This window comes from Nanorana parkeri, unplaced genomic scaffold (assembly GCF_000935625.1).
Source record: "Nanorana parkeri isolate BGI_ZX_2015 unplaced genomic scaffold, ASM93562v1 scaffold1157, whole genome shotgun sequence".
In the NCBI taxonomy this organism is placed as follows: Eukaryota; Metazoa; Chordata; class Amphibia; order Anura; family Dicroglossidae; genus Nanorana; species Nanorana parkeri.
Window position 1 is genome coordinate 193,721 of NW_017307425.1, and position 13,493 is coordinate 207,213.

Consider the following 13,493-nt stretch of genomic DNA (forward strand, 5'->3'; position numbering starts at 1 on the left):
CTTGTCCTAGCACTGCCTGACCCTCTAGTGCTTTACACAGAGGCATCCTCATTTTTAGTCCTACACACCGAACTCTGTCCATAGTCATTTAGTGGGGAAAAAAATACTCTCTATGATTGGTTTACCCTGTAATTAATTTTCTCGCCGCCGCCAGCACGTAAGCTCCAAAGTGTGAAATACGAGCACAAAAACACAGCCGCTGTAATGAAGCCAAAAGCCGATTTCAGCCATTGAAAAGAGGAACTCACTGAGAAAGATTAACGCTTTCCCTTTAAGAAGCACGCAGAGGCGCCCAACGCCCGCCGCCTTCGCGGTACCGCGCGTCTTTGTAGCTGCGCTGCGCACGAGGGGGGGTTAACGCTTCCCCGAGCTCTGATCACACTTGCAGAACATGAAATATATTTCATTTATTTGTCCCCGTGGGCCGCTCCTGGAAGCGGAGAGGCAGAACGCACGCATATTAACAACGTCAATGATCGCTAATGTCTTTATTTACTTCGAGCGATCGATTATAATTTGTCTTTAGTTTTAATGAAATCAGCCGACCGAGCGCGGCGGGATTAACCGCTTCCTCCCCGCCGCCCGCCACATGCTGCAACAAATGCTGCCGCTATCAGAAGGCTGATCCACTGCGGGCCAGGAGCGCTCAATGCCGGAGCATCATCTCCCAGCAGAAGACCTTCATATACAGACACAACGTACAACTTTCCCATCATCCGTCATTCTGCTGAATGTGATAAACCCGCCATCCCTGTGCTGAGTTCCCGGGTCTGTACACCTGCTGTGCCCATTATGAGGGGCCCCCACCGTCACTGTGCTGAGTTCCCGGGTCTGTACACCTGCTGTGCCCATTATGAGGGGTTCCCACCATCCCTGTGCTGAGTTCCCGGGTCTGTACACCCGCTGTGTGCCCATTATGAGGGGCTCCCACCATCCCTGTGCTGAGTTCCCGGGTCTGTACAGCCGCTGTGCCCATTATGAGGGGCTCCCTCCATCCCTGTGCTGAGTTCCCGGGTCTGTATACCTGCTCTGCCCATTATGAAGGGTTCCCACCATCCCTGTGCTGATGGCACAAATAGGAAGTGCAAACACACCCTGTGCCACCTGTGGAGGGCTCCATCTCACCCGTATTTGGGGAAGCGCAGAGGGGGGGGGGACGTATAATGGGAAAACTATTCTCACTCTGAGAGTGAAAACTAAACAGAATTCCTTATTTTTATTTTCAGGAAATTTATACCAGTCAAGAAATCAAGATGTGACTCCGTCTCCAAACCTCAACTTTTCCAAGGTAACGTGAAGAGGACCTATCCTGTACTGTACAATAATACATTCCTGACATGTCACAATGTGGCAGAGTTGTGCACATCTCAGGATAGGATGGGCAGAAATACAAAATCCTTTGGCAGGTTTATCAGCCCCCCATGTATGTGTTCTATCCGTATTCAGCTGTTGGTCTGGAGTTCAGCTTTAAAGTGACATTAAACCCTCAGATTTTTTTTTTTTTAAACAATACTGTAATGTGCGCCTTACTGTAATCCATGATAGTTTCCCTTCTCTTTGCTGCTCTTCCTTTTAAAACTGTATCTCTTCTCATGCTTGGGGAGAACTTCCCTTTGCAGCTCAGGGCCTCTTCCTGTAGTGCTGACTCAGGTTGTGAACCTTCACACAGACACCGTGTATCCATTCCAGAGACAAGGCAGTCTGCTGCAAAACAGAAGTTCTCCCCAAGCATGAGAAGACATGAGGATTTAAAAGGAAGAGCAGCAAAGAGAAGGGAAACTACCATGGATTACAGGAAGGCGCACATTACAGTATTGTTTTATGTTAAAAAATCTGAGGGTTTAATGTCACTTTAAAGGAGAACTATGGGGTCAGTGATTTTCCCCATAATTCTCCTTGGGGTAACGGGAGGACACAAACTAGCGTCCTCCCGTTACCCTAAGCTCAGTATACCGCGAGCTACAGCTCGCGGTATACTGAGACGCCGCACCTGGAGCGGATCCCGACTTAGATGACGGGATCCGCCCAGCTGCGTGAGTGACAGCGTGACAGCTGGCTCTGCCTATCTAGAGGCAGAGCCAGCTGTACCCGCCCCCTCCCCCGTCCGTTCCGCCAGTCAGCGCTGGCAGATCGGAGCTGGGAGAGGGGAATCCAGCCCCTCCCCCTGTCACGGCAAAGAGCCGTGACAGGATCGAGAGGTGAGCGAACCCGGTATGTGTTCGCTCACTTCCCGATCTACTGAGCCGACCTGTGACAGGCTCATTGTCACAGGTCGGCTTAGAACTATGAGGTGAGTGGAAATCACTCATCTCATAGTTCTCCTTTAAGATGGATCTCAGACACTTGTCCTCCATCTCCTCTCCACCAGTCATCACATAGAATGCAACATTGTAACATTGTATCAAGTCACAAGGTGTGAGGCTGCAAGACGTGTGCCAGACTTTTTGTGAACACAGCCAAGAACAGAAATCAGGATTTGCATGCCTGTAAGTAGATGGTGGCCCTGGGTGGTATCAGAGGATGGCTTGGTCCTTCGGGAGAGAAGGGCAGGCATTGTCGAGGGGGAAAGGGGGGCAGTCATCTCTTGGAGAGGTAATACCTAATACCAATCGGTAAGTGTTGCACTTACACATGGCTTTCAATGCTTTTCACAGGGCTACTAAACTGGACTGTCTCTTGTGACATTGGTGGGGTATTGTGTATCTTCCAGAGCAGCTTTTCTCAACCAGGGTCCTCCAGCAGTTGCTAAGAGTACATTGAGCAATAGAAAAATGCCCCCCTCTTAGATAAGCTACCCCTAATACCGATGATCTTTTCAGGTATCTCTAATGCGGGCAGTCTCCGCACTGAATGCAAGGGAAATGCTGACCACCAGTGTACTAGGACCCATAACTGACCACCAGTGTACTAGGGCCCATAACTGACCACCAGTGTACTAGGGCCCATAACTGACCACCAGTGTACTAGGGCCCATAACTGACCACCAGTGTACTAGGGCCCATAACTGACCACCATTGAAAGGGGAACTTCTACACTGATCACCAGTGCAAGGCTAGGTTCACACCTAGGAGATTTATTGGGCGGATTTAGCTGCACTATAATGTGCAAAACACAGATTCCCAATGAAGTCAGTGGGGCCTGTTCACACCTTTGCAATGCGTCGCACAGCCAAAATCGCCCGCCACGCAAAAAGGTGCAGGAGGTATTTTCTGTGCAGTTTTCAAAGCAAAATCACACAAAAAAAAAATGCGTGACAACAGCTCATCCGCTCAATCACCTAGGTGTGAACCGAGCCTAAGGAGCATTCTCCCCAATGACCATCAATGTAAGGAGCATTCTCCTCACTAGAATGTAAGGAGCAGGCTGACCACAATTAAAAGGGGGGACTTCTACACTAACCACCAATGTATGGAGCATTCTAGCCACTGACCACCAATGTTAGGTACATTCTCCACAATGACCACCAATGCAAGGAGCATTCTAGCCACTGACCACCAATGTAAGGAGCATTTTTCCTGCTGACCACCAGTATAAGGGGCGTTCTCCACAGTGACCATCAATGTAAGGTGCTGACCACCAGTATACCGGGATCCATAACTGACCACCACTGAAAGGGGGGACTTCTACACTAACCACCAATGTAAGGGACATTCTCCACAGCGACCATCAATGTAAGGTGCTGACCACCAGTATACCGGGATCCATAACTGACCACCACTGAAAGGGGGGACTTCTACACTGACCACCAATGTAAGGGACATTCTCCACAGCGACCATCAATTTTAGCAACATTCTTCCCAGTGTAAGGGGCATTCTCCACAGTGACCATCAATGTAAGGTGCTGACCACCAGTATACTAGGATCCATAACTGACCACCAGTATACTAGGATCCATAACTGACCACCAGTATACGAGGATCCATAACTGACCACCAGTATACGAGGATCCATAACTGAACACCACTGAAAGGGGGAAGTTCTACGTTAACCACCAACGTAAGAGACATTCTCCACAATGACCATCAATATAAGGAGGGGATTCGTCCCACTGTCCACCAGTATATTAGGACCCTTAACTCAGCACCACTCAATTAGGGAACATCTACTCATCCACCAATGTAGAGGACCTTCTTCCCACTGACCTCCCATGTAAGGGTGAACTTCACTGACCTCCCATGTAAGGGTGAACTTCACTGATCTCCCATGTAAGGGTGAACTTCACTGACCTCCCATGTAAGGGTGAACTTCACTGATCTCAATTAGGGAACATCTACTCATTGACCAATGTAGAGAGGGTGAACTTCACTGACCTCCCATGTAAGGGTGAACTTCACTGACCTCCCATGTAAGGGTGAACTTCACTGATCTCCCATGTAAGGGTGGACTTCACTGAGCTCCCATGTAAGGGTGAACTTCACTGACCTCCCATGTAAGGGTGAACTTCACTGACCTCCCATGTAAGAGGTCACTTTTCCAGCTAATACCAATGCGGGGGAGCAGTCGAATTTTCACTCTCTGACTTTCTAAAGAATATGTTTCGGCTTAAGATTGACTTTCTTCGTTCCTCTCCACAGCAGCTGCACTGATGTCGGCAGATAATGATTCTTCTACAGAACGCCAGTGACACCCCGCCTCTGGAGGCCGAGGAGGAAGGAGGACGCACGGACCCCTCTCCGTGTGTGCTGGGCTACATCCCGGTGATTTATTACAGCGTCCTGCTTGGACTGGGTTTACCAGGTACGTGTTACCATAAAATAACAGAAACTGTCAAAGTAAACGGATACAAAAAGAAAATCCTGGGAATGGTCTCCAGTCGCAATTACTACCCGCGGACGACCCTGTTCTGGGTCGAACCTCAAAGCAGAACTCCAGCCACATATAACAAGATACAAATAAGTCTATTAAAAGATAAAGAAAAACAAAACCAGCGTTTGCTGCAATATTCACCTTCAATCCAGAGATTTCCCTCGCAGTACTTTTTCTCTGCCACTAGATGCCCTCAGTCTGATGGCCAGCATCATTCATCCCACTTTATCTGAGTCCAGGTCATCCTGGACCCGCCCCTAGCCTGTAACTGAACAGTGAAAAAAAGAAGCAGTGCACTGATGAGTGCCACATCTCTGTCTGATTGGCTGACTGCCATTTGATTGGCTCGTTGTGCTGCTTCTTCCTCTCACACCGCAGTCTTGCTGTACAAAAGGCTGATACCGGGTCACATACATGTACATACACTGCTTGTACTTAATCAACATATTTAATGATGTATTAAAGGAGAACTATGGGGTAAGTGTTTTTCCCCATAGTTCTCCTAAGGGTCAGGGGAGGACACAAACTAGCATCCTCCCGTCACCCTAAGCTCAGTATATAGGGAGCTACAGCTCGCGGTATACTGATCCCGCCGCAGCCGGGACGGATCCTGACATTACTGTAGAGATCTGCCCAGCTGCATCATTGACAGCTGGCTCTGCCTATCTAGAGGCAGAGCCAGCGGTACCCGCCCCCCTCCCCCGTCCGTTCCGCCAGTCAGCGCTGGAGGATCGGAGGGGATGGGAATCCCTGCGGGGAGCCGTGAGTGACGGTCTGCGCTTTCTGCAGGGAGGTGAGCGAGCAACGGTATGTGTTCGCTCACTTCCCGATCTATTGAGCTGACGTGTGACAGTTTCATTGTCGCAGGTCGGCTCGAACTATGAGGTTGAGTGAAAATCACTCTCCTCATAGTTCTCCTTTAATGATTACAGAGCTGCATTAATTGATATATTTTATATCTGCCCGGAGTTTTGGCGTTAAACCAATCAGATTGATCTGCTCATCTCTGGCCGTCTTTGTATCTCATTTTGTTTGGGTACGCGAGAAAGGCGGGGTGCAAATAGACATGAGGTACCCGGAGGGCCATCACCCAGGCAACCCGGGCTGACGGCCGCGAGGCTAATTACGCGGGGACACCTGCTAATTATCACATTACATCCTAATTCCGTTATTAAATGCGTGTAAAACGTCTCACGGCATCAACCAGGCGGATTATCTGCCACTTTGCGCAGGAAGCACGGATCAGCTGCCGGAGCGTTGTTAACCCCCCCCCATAAAAAGGGGCAATAGGGGATATTTAACCTCCCGTCTGAATTTAATGAGCACGAGGGTCATGCATGAAAAATTCAGTAACTGCATGACGTCCCGTGCATGAGTAATGGAATATCAAGGAAAGGAAAAAATGGCGGATCTTAAAGGGGAAGGGACGCCGCAAATGCAACCAGCACGCATTATGAGTCATTACAGTGTAATCAGTTTTTACAATTGGTTTAAAGTGCCCGTTGAGAAAATGAATAAATTAAAACATTTACATCAAGCCCCCTTTTATTTTAATTATATATTTTTATTAGAAATAACTGACATTATCTTAAAACTTACCTGCTATTCGGCCTTTGTTGTACTAGAAAAAAAATTATTGTAAGAATGAAAACATAGAAAATTGCAAGATAAAGTAACTATAACCTGTACTTGGATGGCATTTCGTTATATAAATCACGGCGTATCATAAACAATTGTCTTTTTTTTTAAATGTAAAAAAAAACACTGTTTTTTGTACTGCCTTTTTTTCCCATCTCAGTGCTGCTGATCTCCCGCAGCCTCCTTCAGCCACTTCCTGTCTTTGTGCACCTGCTTCAGCGTTGGCTGCACGTCATTGCTCTGTACCGGCTTCCTGATAGTGACAACGGCAGAACGTGCCTTTATAATGTGTGTTGGTGCGGCCACCAGGGGAGCATGTGACAGGGTGAAAACACCAGGAGGACAGTTGCCACTCTATAACAGGAAGTGCCTGAACAGGGACTTTCATGGCAGGATCACCAGGAACTATGTTAATGTGAGCTGCATATTTTAAAAGCATAAAAAGAATTTCTGAAACTGTATTACAAAGTTTATATTAGGGATGCACTGATACCGGAAGCTGGGGTATCTGGCTAGGCATTGGAACATTTGGGCGAGTACGAGTACTTGCCCAAATAGTCGGCATTGGTATCGGTGAGTACTCGTACTCGCCCAAATGTTCCAATGCCTAGCACGATACCCGAGCTTCCGGTATCAGGAAGACAGGCAGCGAGTCATTACATGCTGCCCAGCTTCCTGATTGGCCGGGAAGCCGGCTCCATGAGCATGGAGCCGGCTTCCCGGCCAATTAGGAAGCCAGGCAGCGTGTAATGACTCGCTGCCCATTTTCCTGATTGGTCGGGAAGCTGGCCAATCAGGAAGCCAGGCGCCCAGTAATGACGCGGCGCCCGACTCTCTAATTGGCCGGGAAGCCGGCTTCACGAGGTGACGAGGGAGCAGGAGCCAGCTTCCTGGCCAATCAGGCTTCATGATTGGCCAGAAAGCCGGCTCCATGTCTTCTCGTCATCTAGTGACGAGAAGCATGGAGACAGCTTTCCATTACACGCCGCCCAGCTTCCTTAAACTTGGGTGACGGGAGGACGCTAGTTTGTGTCCTCCCGTTACCCTAAGGAGAACTATGGGGAAAACCCCTGACCCCATAGTTCTCCTTTAATGGAACTTTCGGTATCGGCGAGTACCGGAAAAAAAATATATCGGTACTCGATATCGAATAACTGGTATCGGTGCATCCCTAGTTTAAATGAGATTTTAGTGACTGGGTTTCAGATTTTCTTTAAAGCATTACACACTTCCTGTCTTAGGGTGACAACACTTATCGTACTGTATCTTTGGAGGAGCAGTAATGTCACCCTAGGACAGGAAGTGTCCTCCATCCTGTTCTCCATAACCTAGAAGGGAGGCAATTTGTAGCCCATAGAGACAGCTGGGAACAATGTAACCGATAAGAGACAGCACCGGCAGAGAGCACAAGAAGGTATCAGCTCACTGGATTTCTGGGAGAACAGATACAACCAAAACTCTTTCAATAGAATATTTAAAGCTGAAGTTTGATCTGCTTATACTTTGCCTTCCCCGCCCCCCAATCATTGCATACCTTACTTTAAACCCAATGATGACATCGTCATGACAGACGATCAGAAGAGCAAATCCATTTAGCCGAGCTGGAAGAGGTATAAGAACAGCACAGGCCCGGGGCGCCGACACGCGAAGCTTTATTGTCTTGTTACGTCACAAGTAGAAAGACGCGCTCCTCCGGCTGATGCACTTTACTCACATAATGCAGTTACAAAAGGCCAAACGGCACATTGTATCATTCAGGTGCCGCGATCGGCGGGGTCCATACAACGGCGGCCGCGCAGTAAAAAAAAGTGGCAGACCCCTCAGCCCAGATCCCCAAAATAATGCAACACATCTCTCACTATGGCTCATTCTCTGGCTTGACCATCAATTTACACAAAAGTGAACTTTTACTATAACCGCCCGTTCAATCCCTAGACACATCCGCCTGGCCCCCTGATATGACCATTAAGGTTCAGAAAAAAAAAATTATTGCTTAAAAAAAAAAAAAAAAGTGGCGCGTGGTCCATTGGAAGATGCGTTGAGGTGCCATTGAGACTAAAACACGTATGAATGGACAGCGGGGGCCAACCGATAATGTCTGTGAACCAATAGCCTCTAAATTGATCAACAAATCTCAATAGCTTCAAAAAATTCATAGGAGCTAAAATGATACAATCCCGATTTTACATAAAATACCAAGGAGGGGTTATTCACTTAGCCGCCGAGTGAATAACCGAGCCGAAGTGAAGTGAGCCGAACGCTGTTCGGCTATTCACTTCAGCCTTGTACAGCTGATTTCAGGCTTAGTTCGGCTAGAATCAGCTGTACATCGGCTGAGCCAAAGTGCAGAAGGAGTTCGACTCGGCCGATCCAACATCTGGATCAGCTGAGCCGAAGCTCCGGCAGCTCACTCGCAGTCGTTCGCCCCCCATTCTCATAGGGGGCCGAACGGCAGTGAGTGGATAGGCGAATGCCTCCGAGGTAGCGAGCCGAATAGTCGAGCCGAATGCCGGTTCTTTCTTACAGATTATTCCATTTTGTTAGGACCAACAGGTTTCTTCATTGCCCAACAAGTGCCGCTGAACACAATAGGCACCACACTCATTGAAAGCGCCTACAAAACCTTGAGATAATCATTGTGCATTCGCGTTCTTCTGGAGAATTAGGACACATGTAGACGTGCCTGCTGGCCCGCGGCCATACATTGCTTACCCTCCTCCGGCCGGCACCTAGCGTTGCACATGGGGTTATCAGTGTGTGTGTGTTTGCTTATAGGGAACATCGAGATTGTGCCATAGCTGCATCTCCATAGTGAATACAAGCAGACGTGACTTGGAGCACTGAGCGGAGAGCTGGTCTATGTCAGCGCAGCGTGAGTAATTTTTTCATTCGGAGGACATGGCGGAGGACAGCCGGAGAAGAGTAGTTGATGTTACTGCCTGGACACACACATACATCTTACACTAATTGGCTGCGTGTCATCTCCAGCTGTTGCAGCCAATACTAGTGTCCCCGGCGCTGCTTAGTTGCTGTACTCTGAAATGTGCACGTCTGTTTCCTAAGTCCGAAATGACGTCTTAATGTGATCTGTAGCTGCTTCCTCACACGTGTTTAAAGTGTATCTAAAGCCAAGAACAAAAATGTAGAAACATAGGAGAGCGACGGCAGAAAAATACCAAGTGGTCCATCCAGTCGGCCACGCTATTGTTTTTGTCCTTTTTCTAACCTTTTTGTCTGATTATAGATCTTTGGTTGTCTCTGTCTACACTGGAAGTCTGTTCCAAGTTTTAACTACTCATTCAGTAAAATAATACTTTCTGAACTTTCCTCCTGCTAGTGTGAGGTCATGTCACCGTGTTCTTGATCCTAACTTCATATTCAATATCTTGCATTCCTGAACCATATTCACACCCTTCATGTATCTAAAGGTTTCAGCCATGTCCATCCTTTCCCTTTGTTTCCTCCGAACTGTACAGATTAGGTTCCTACACTCTCTCCCGATATGTTTTATCCTTCAGACCTTTCACTGTTTTTGTAACCCGCCTCTGGACTTGTTCTGTGTTATCAGTATCAAGCGAGGTCTCCAGAAAACAGTATTCTAAATGAGGTCTAACTAAAGATCTATATAGAGGGATCAGGACCTCCTTCCTCCTGCTGGGGATCCCTCTAGTGATAATAATGATCTATATAGAGGGATCAGGACCTCCTTCCTCCTGCTGGGGACCCCTCGAGTGATAATAAATATCTATATAGAGGAATCAGGACCTCCTTCTCCTGCTGGGGAACCCTCTAGTGATGATAAAGATCTATAAAGTGGGATCAGAACCTCCTTCCTCCTGCTGGAGATCCCTCTAGTGATGATAAAGATCTATATAGGGGAATCAGGACCTCCTTCCTCCTGCTGGGGACCCCTCTAGTGATAATAAAGATCTATGTAGAGGGATCAGAACCTCCTTCCTCCTGTTGGAGATCCCTCGAGTGATAATAAAGATCTATATAGAGGGAGCAGGACCTCCTTCCTCCTGCTGGAGATCCCTCTAGTGATAAAGATCTATATAGAGGGAGCAGGACCTCCTTCCTCCTGCTGGAGATCCCTCTAGTGATAAAGATCTATATAGAGGGAGCAGGACCTCCTTCCTCCTGCTGGAGATCCCTCTAGTGATAAAGATCTATATAGAGGGAGCAGGACCTCCTTCCTCCTGCTGGAGATCCCTCTAGTGATAAAGATCTATATAGAGGGAGCAGGACCTCCTTCCTCCTGCTGGAGATCCCTCTAGTGATAAAGATCTATATAGAGGGAGCAGGACCTCCTTCCTCCTGCTGGAGATCCCTCTAGTGATAAAGATCTATATAGAGGAATCAGGACCTCCTTCCTCCTGCTGGAGATCCCTCTACAATACTGTTTGCTTTTCCCACTGCTAGACCACACTGCTCATTTTGCAATCATCTGAAATAAGCACCCAAAATGTATTATAATGCAGTTTTCCAGTTCTGAGATGGTGGCTGCTTTTGTATTTTTTTGTGGCATTTTCCACCTGGGGATCCTGCCCATAACACACTTCCTGTCCTATTGTAACAATGCTAATTCACTGTGCTGAATCTATAGAGGAGCCGTGTTGTCACCTTATGACACAAAGTGTGTTAAGACTACAGAACACCTACCCAGCTCCATAGGCGGGAGAGTGTTATGTAATTCACAGACATGAACTGGGCAGGGCTGAAAACACTGTTTGGGAATCCAATGTGTCTGTGACAGCTCAATACATGAATTCAGGGGCTGACTTGATTTTTGGTGGGCTCAACAGTTCTGTACTTCAGAATTTTGAGAGGACAGAATTTAGGAAATGTGCATGTATTACAAGATCTATAGACATGGGGTTTTTAAAATGTATTTGTGCCCAGAAATGCACTTGAAACTGTGATCATGAGTAAACTGCCTACTGGCAATATACTTCCCACAACATGAAACTGTCAGAGGTTTGCTCTAGGAACCTATCATAACCCCAGGGGTCTTTTCCATCCATGTTCAGCCTAATGTAATTCGGGTGGCATCCAAAAGATGGAATTTCCATAACGGTTGTCAGGATAGAAATATGATAGCTGGCATTGCTGAATGTTTTTTTGAGGGGGGTGCATGCTCCTGGGCGGCTCAACTCATCCTTCCTGTATTACTTAGTGGGTCTAAGACAACTATGTGCATATCAGGTGGCCAGACTCCGCCCTGACAGTTTAATCATCCCGGGTCAGAATTTATGCAACAAAGATTAGGATCCAATCCCCTAAAAAACTAGGCAGCAATATCAGTTTCCATATTTATATGCTGACAGGTTCTCTTTATTGCAAACGAGGCTCATAAGCATGTACAGTGAACTTATTGGCCTTTTGTTTCCTTCCAACAGTCAACATCTTGACAGCTGTGGCCCTCTCAAAGTTGGCATCAAGAACCAAGAAGTCATCCTACTGCTACCTCCTGGCCCTCACCACCTCCGACATCCTGACCCAGATCTTTATCATCTTTGTAGGCTTCATCCTGCAGACGGCCATCCTCCATCGCAAGGTGCCGAATGCCTTCATCCACATGGTCAGTGTCCTTGAGTTTTCATCCAACCACGCCTCCATCTGGATCACGGTCATCCTTACGGTTGACCGATATGTAGCTCTGTGTCACCCGCTGCATTATCGCTCCCTTTCCTACCCAGAACGCACGCGCAAAATCATTATGACCGTGTTTCTCGCATCTTTCCTGACCGGGATCCCGTTCTACTGGTGGAGCGATGTTTGGAGGGACCCTCGAGCTCCGGGATTGTTGGACCAATTCCTCAAGTGGGTCCACTGCTTTATCATTTATTTCATCCCATGTACCATCTTCCTCCTCACTAACACGGTCATCATTCTGAGGCTCAGAAGGAAGTCGGCATTGAAGAGGTACAAGGTCCGCATTGGCAAGACCACGGCCATCCTTATGAGCATCACAACCGTCTTTGCCGTCCTCTGGGCTCCCAGGACCATCGCCATCATCATTCACATGTACGTGTCTTCGGTCCACGGGGACTGGAGGGTCCACCTAGCCTTGGATGTTGGGAATATGTTGGCCCTTCTGAACACAGCCGTCAACTTCTTCCTGTACTGTTTCGTGAGTCGCCGGTTTCGCGACACGGTGAGGGAAATCCTTGGTATGCAGAAGCCCTGTCGCATGGTGGAGGGGAAGAAGAGCCAAAGTGACTTCTCTGACTCGTTGAAGCCGGTGGAGACCCCACAGGCAACGGCTATTTGAGTCAAAAGATACCTCATTGAGAAAAGTTTTGTTTTCGACCGCGTTTGTTAATCGCGTTGTTCTGTTATGGCTGCATGTGAAGTTCTTGCATGTGTAACGTCTGTACTAACTGGAGCACTCAATCAATGACATCATCAGTCATTAAAAGCTATCTGAAAGAAAAAAAAGTCTTGCCAGGAACTTATTAAGGATCTTACACGCTACGGAAAATTAACATTTGAATAAAAAAGTAAAAGAGAAATGAATACTTTCATTTCCCACAATGTCCAGGTATAGGGTATAAGCATGTGCTCTATCCAGCAAACAGCAGAATAAGGCCCTACCCAACTGCACCCCCCTCCCCAAAAAAAGTGCAGGGGGTAGCCCCACTGCAATGGTTAAGAACATTTTTTACCAGAGTTCTTCTTTAGGATTATATGAGCATTTGGGTCTGTTAAAGCCTCCCTTGTGCCCTGAGAGTGCTGTTAGGTTGGATATGACATCAGCAGACTCAAGTGACACTCTATATCAGGGGTGCCCATTAGGTAGATGGTGATCTACCTGTAGCTCTCAGAGCTGATGCTGGTAGATCGGGAAGGGTGTGAATGGCGGCCCCTTTATTCCATTTTGGTATATTTATTTAGCTGTGCACACATGATTACCTATTAGCCCGAGTCTGCTGTGCCGAGCTCCCCGACACCTTTCTGGTGGATACTGGGGGTTGAATTGCTATGTATTACATCAAAGAATATTAGTTTACACAGCCTGTTGCAAGATACAGCAAGGTGAGCCAGGG

The 13,493-nt window shown here is 47.6% G+C and overlaps 1 protein-coding gene across 1 annotated transcript in view; it reads left to right on the forward strand.

Moving 5' to 3' along the window:
- The window catches only part of GPR142 (G protein-coupled receptor 142), a 20,498-nt gene extending 7,671 nt beyond the window's left edge, over positions 1-12,827 (forward strand). The window contains exons 2-3 of the mRNA XM_018568232.1: positions 4,575-4,737; positions 11,844-12,827. Coding sequence (XP_018423734.1) covers positions 4,599-4,737; positions 11,844-12,718 — 1,014 coding nt within the window. The 5' untranslated portion in view covers positions 4,575-4,598 and the 3' untranslated portion in view covers positions 12,719-12,827. The remainder of the gene's footprint in view (positions 1-4,574; positions 4,738-11,843) is intronic.
- The last annotated feature ends 666 nt before the right edge of the window (positions 12,828-13,493 follow it).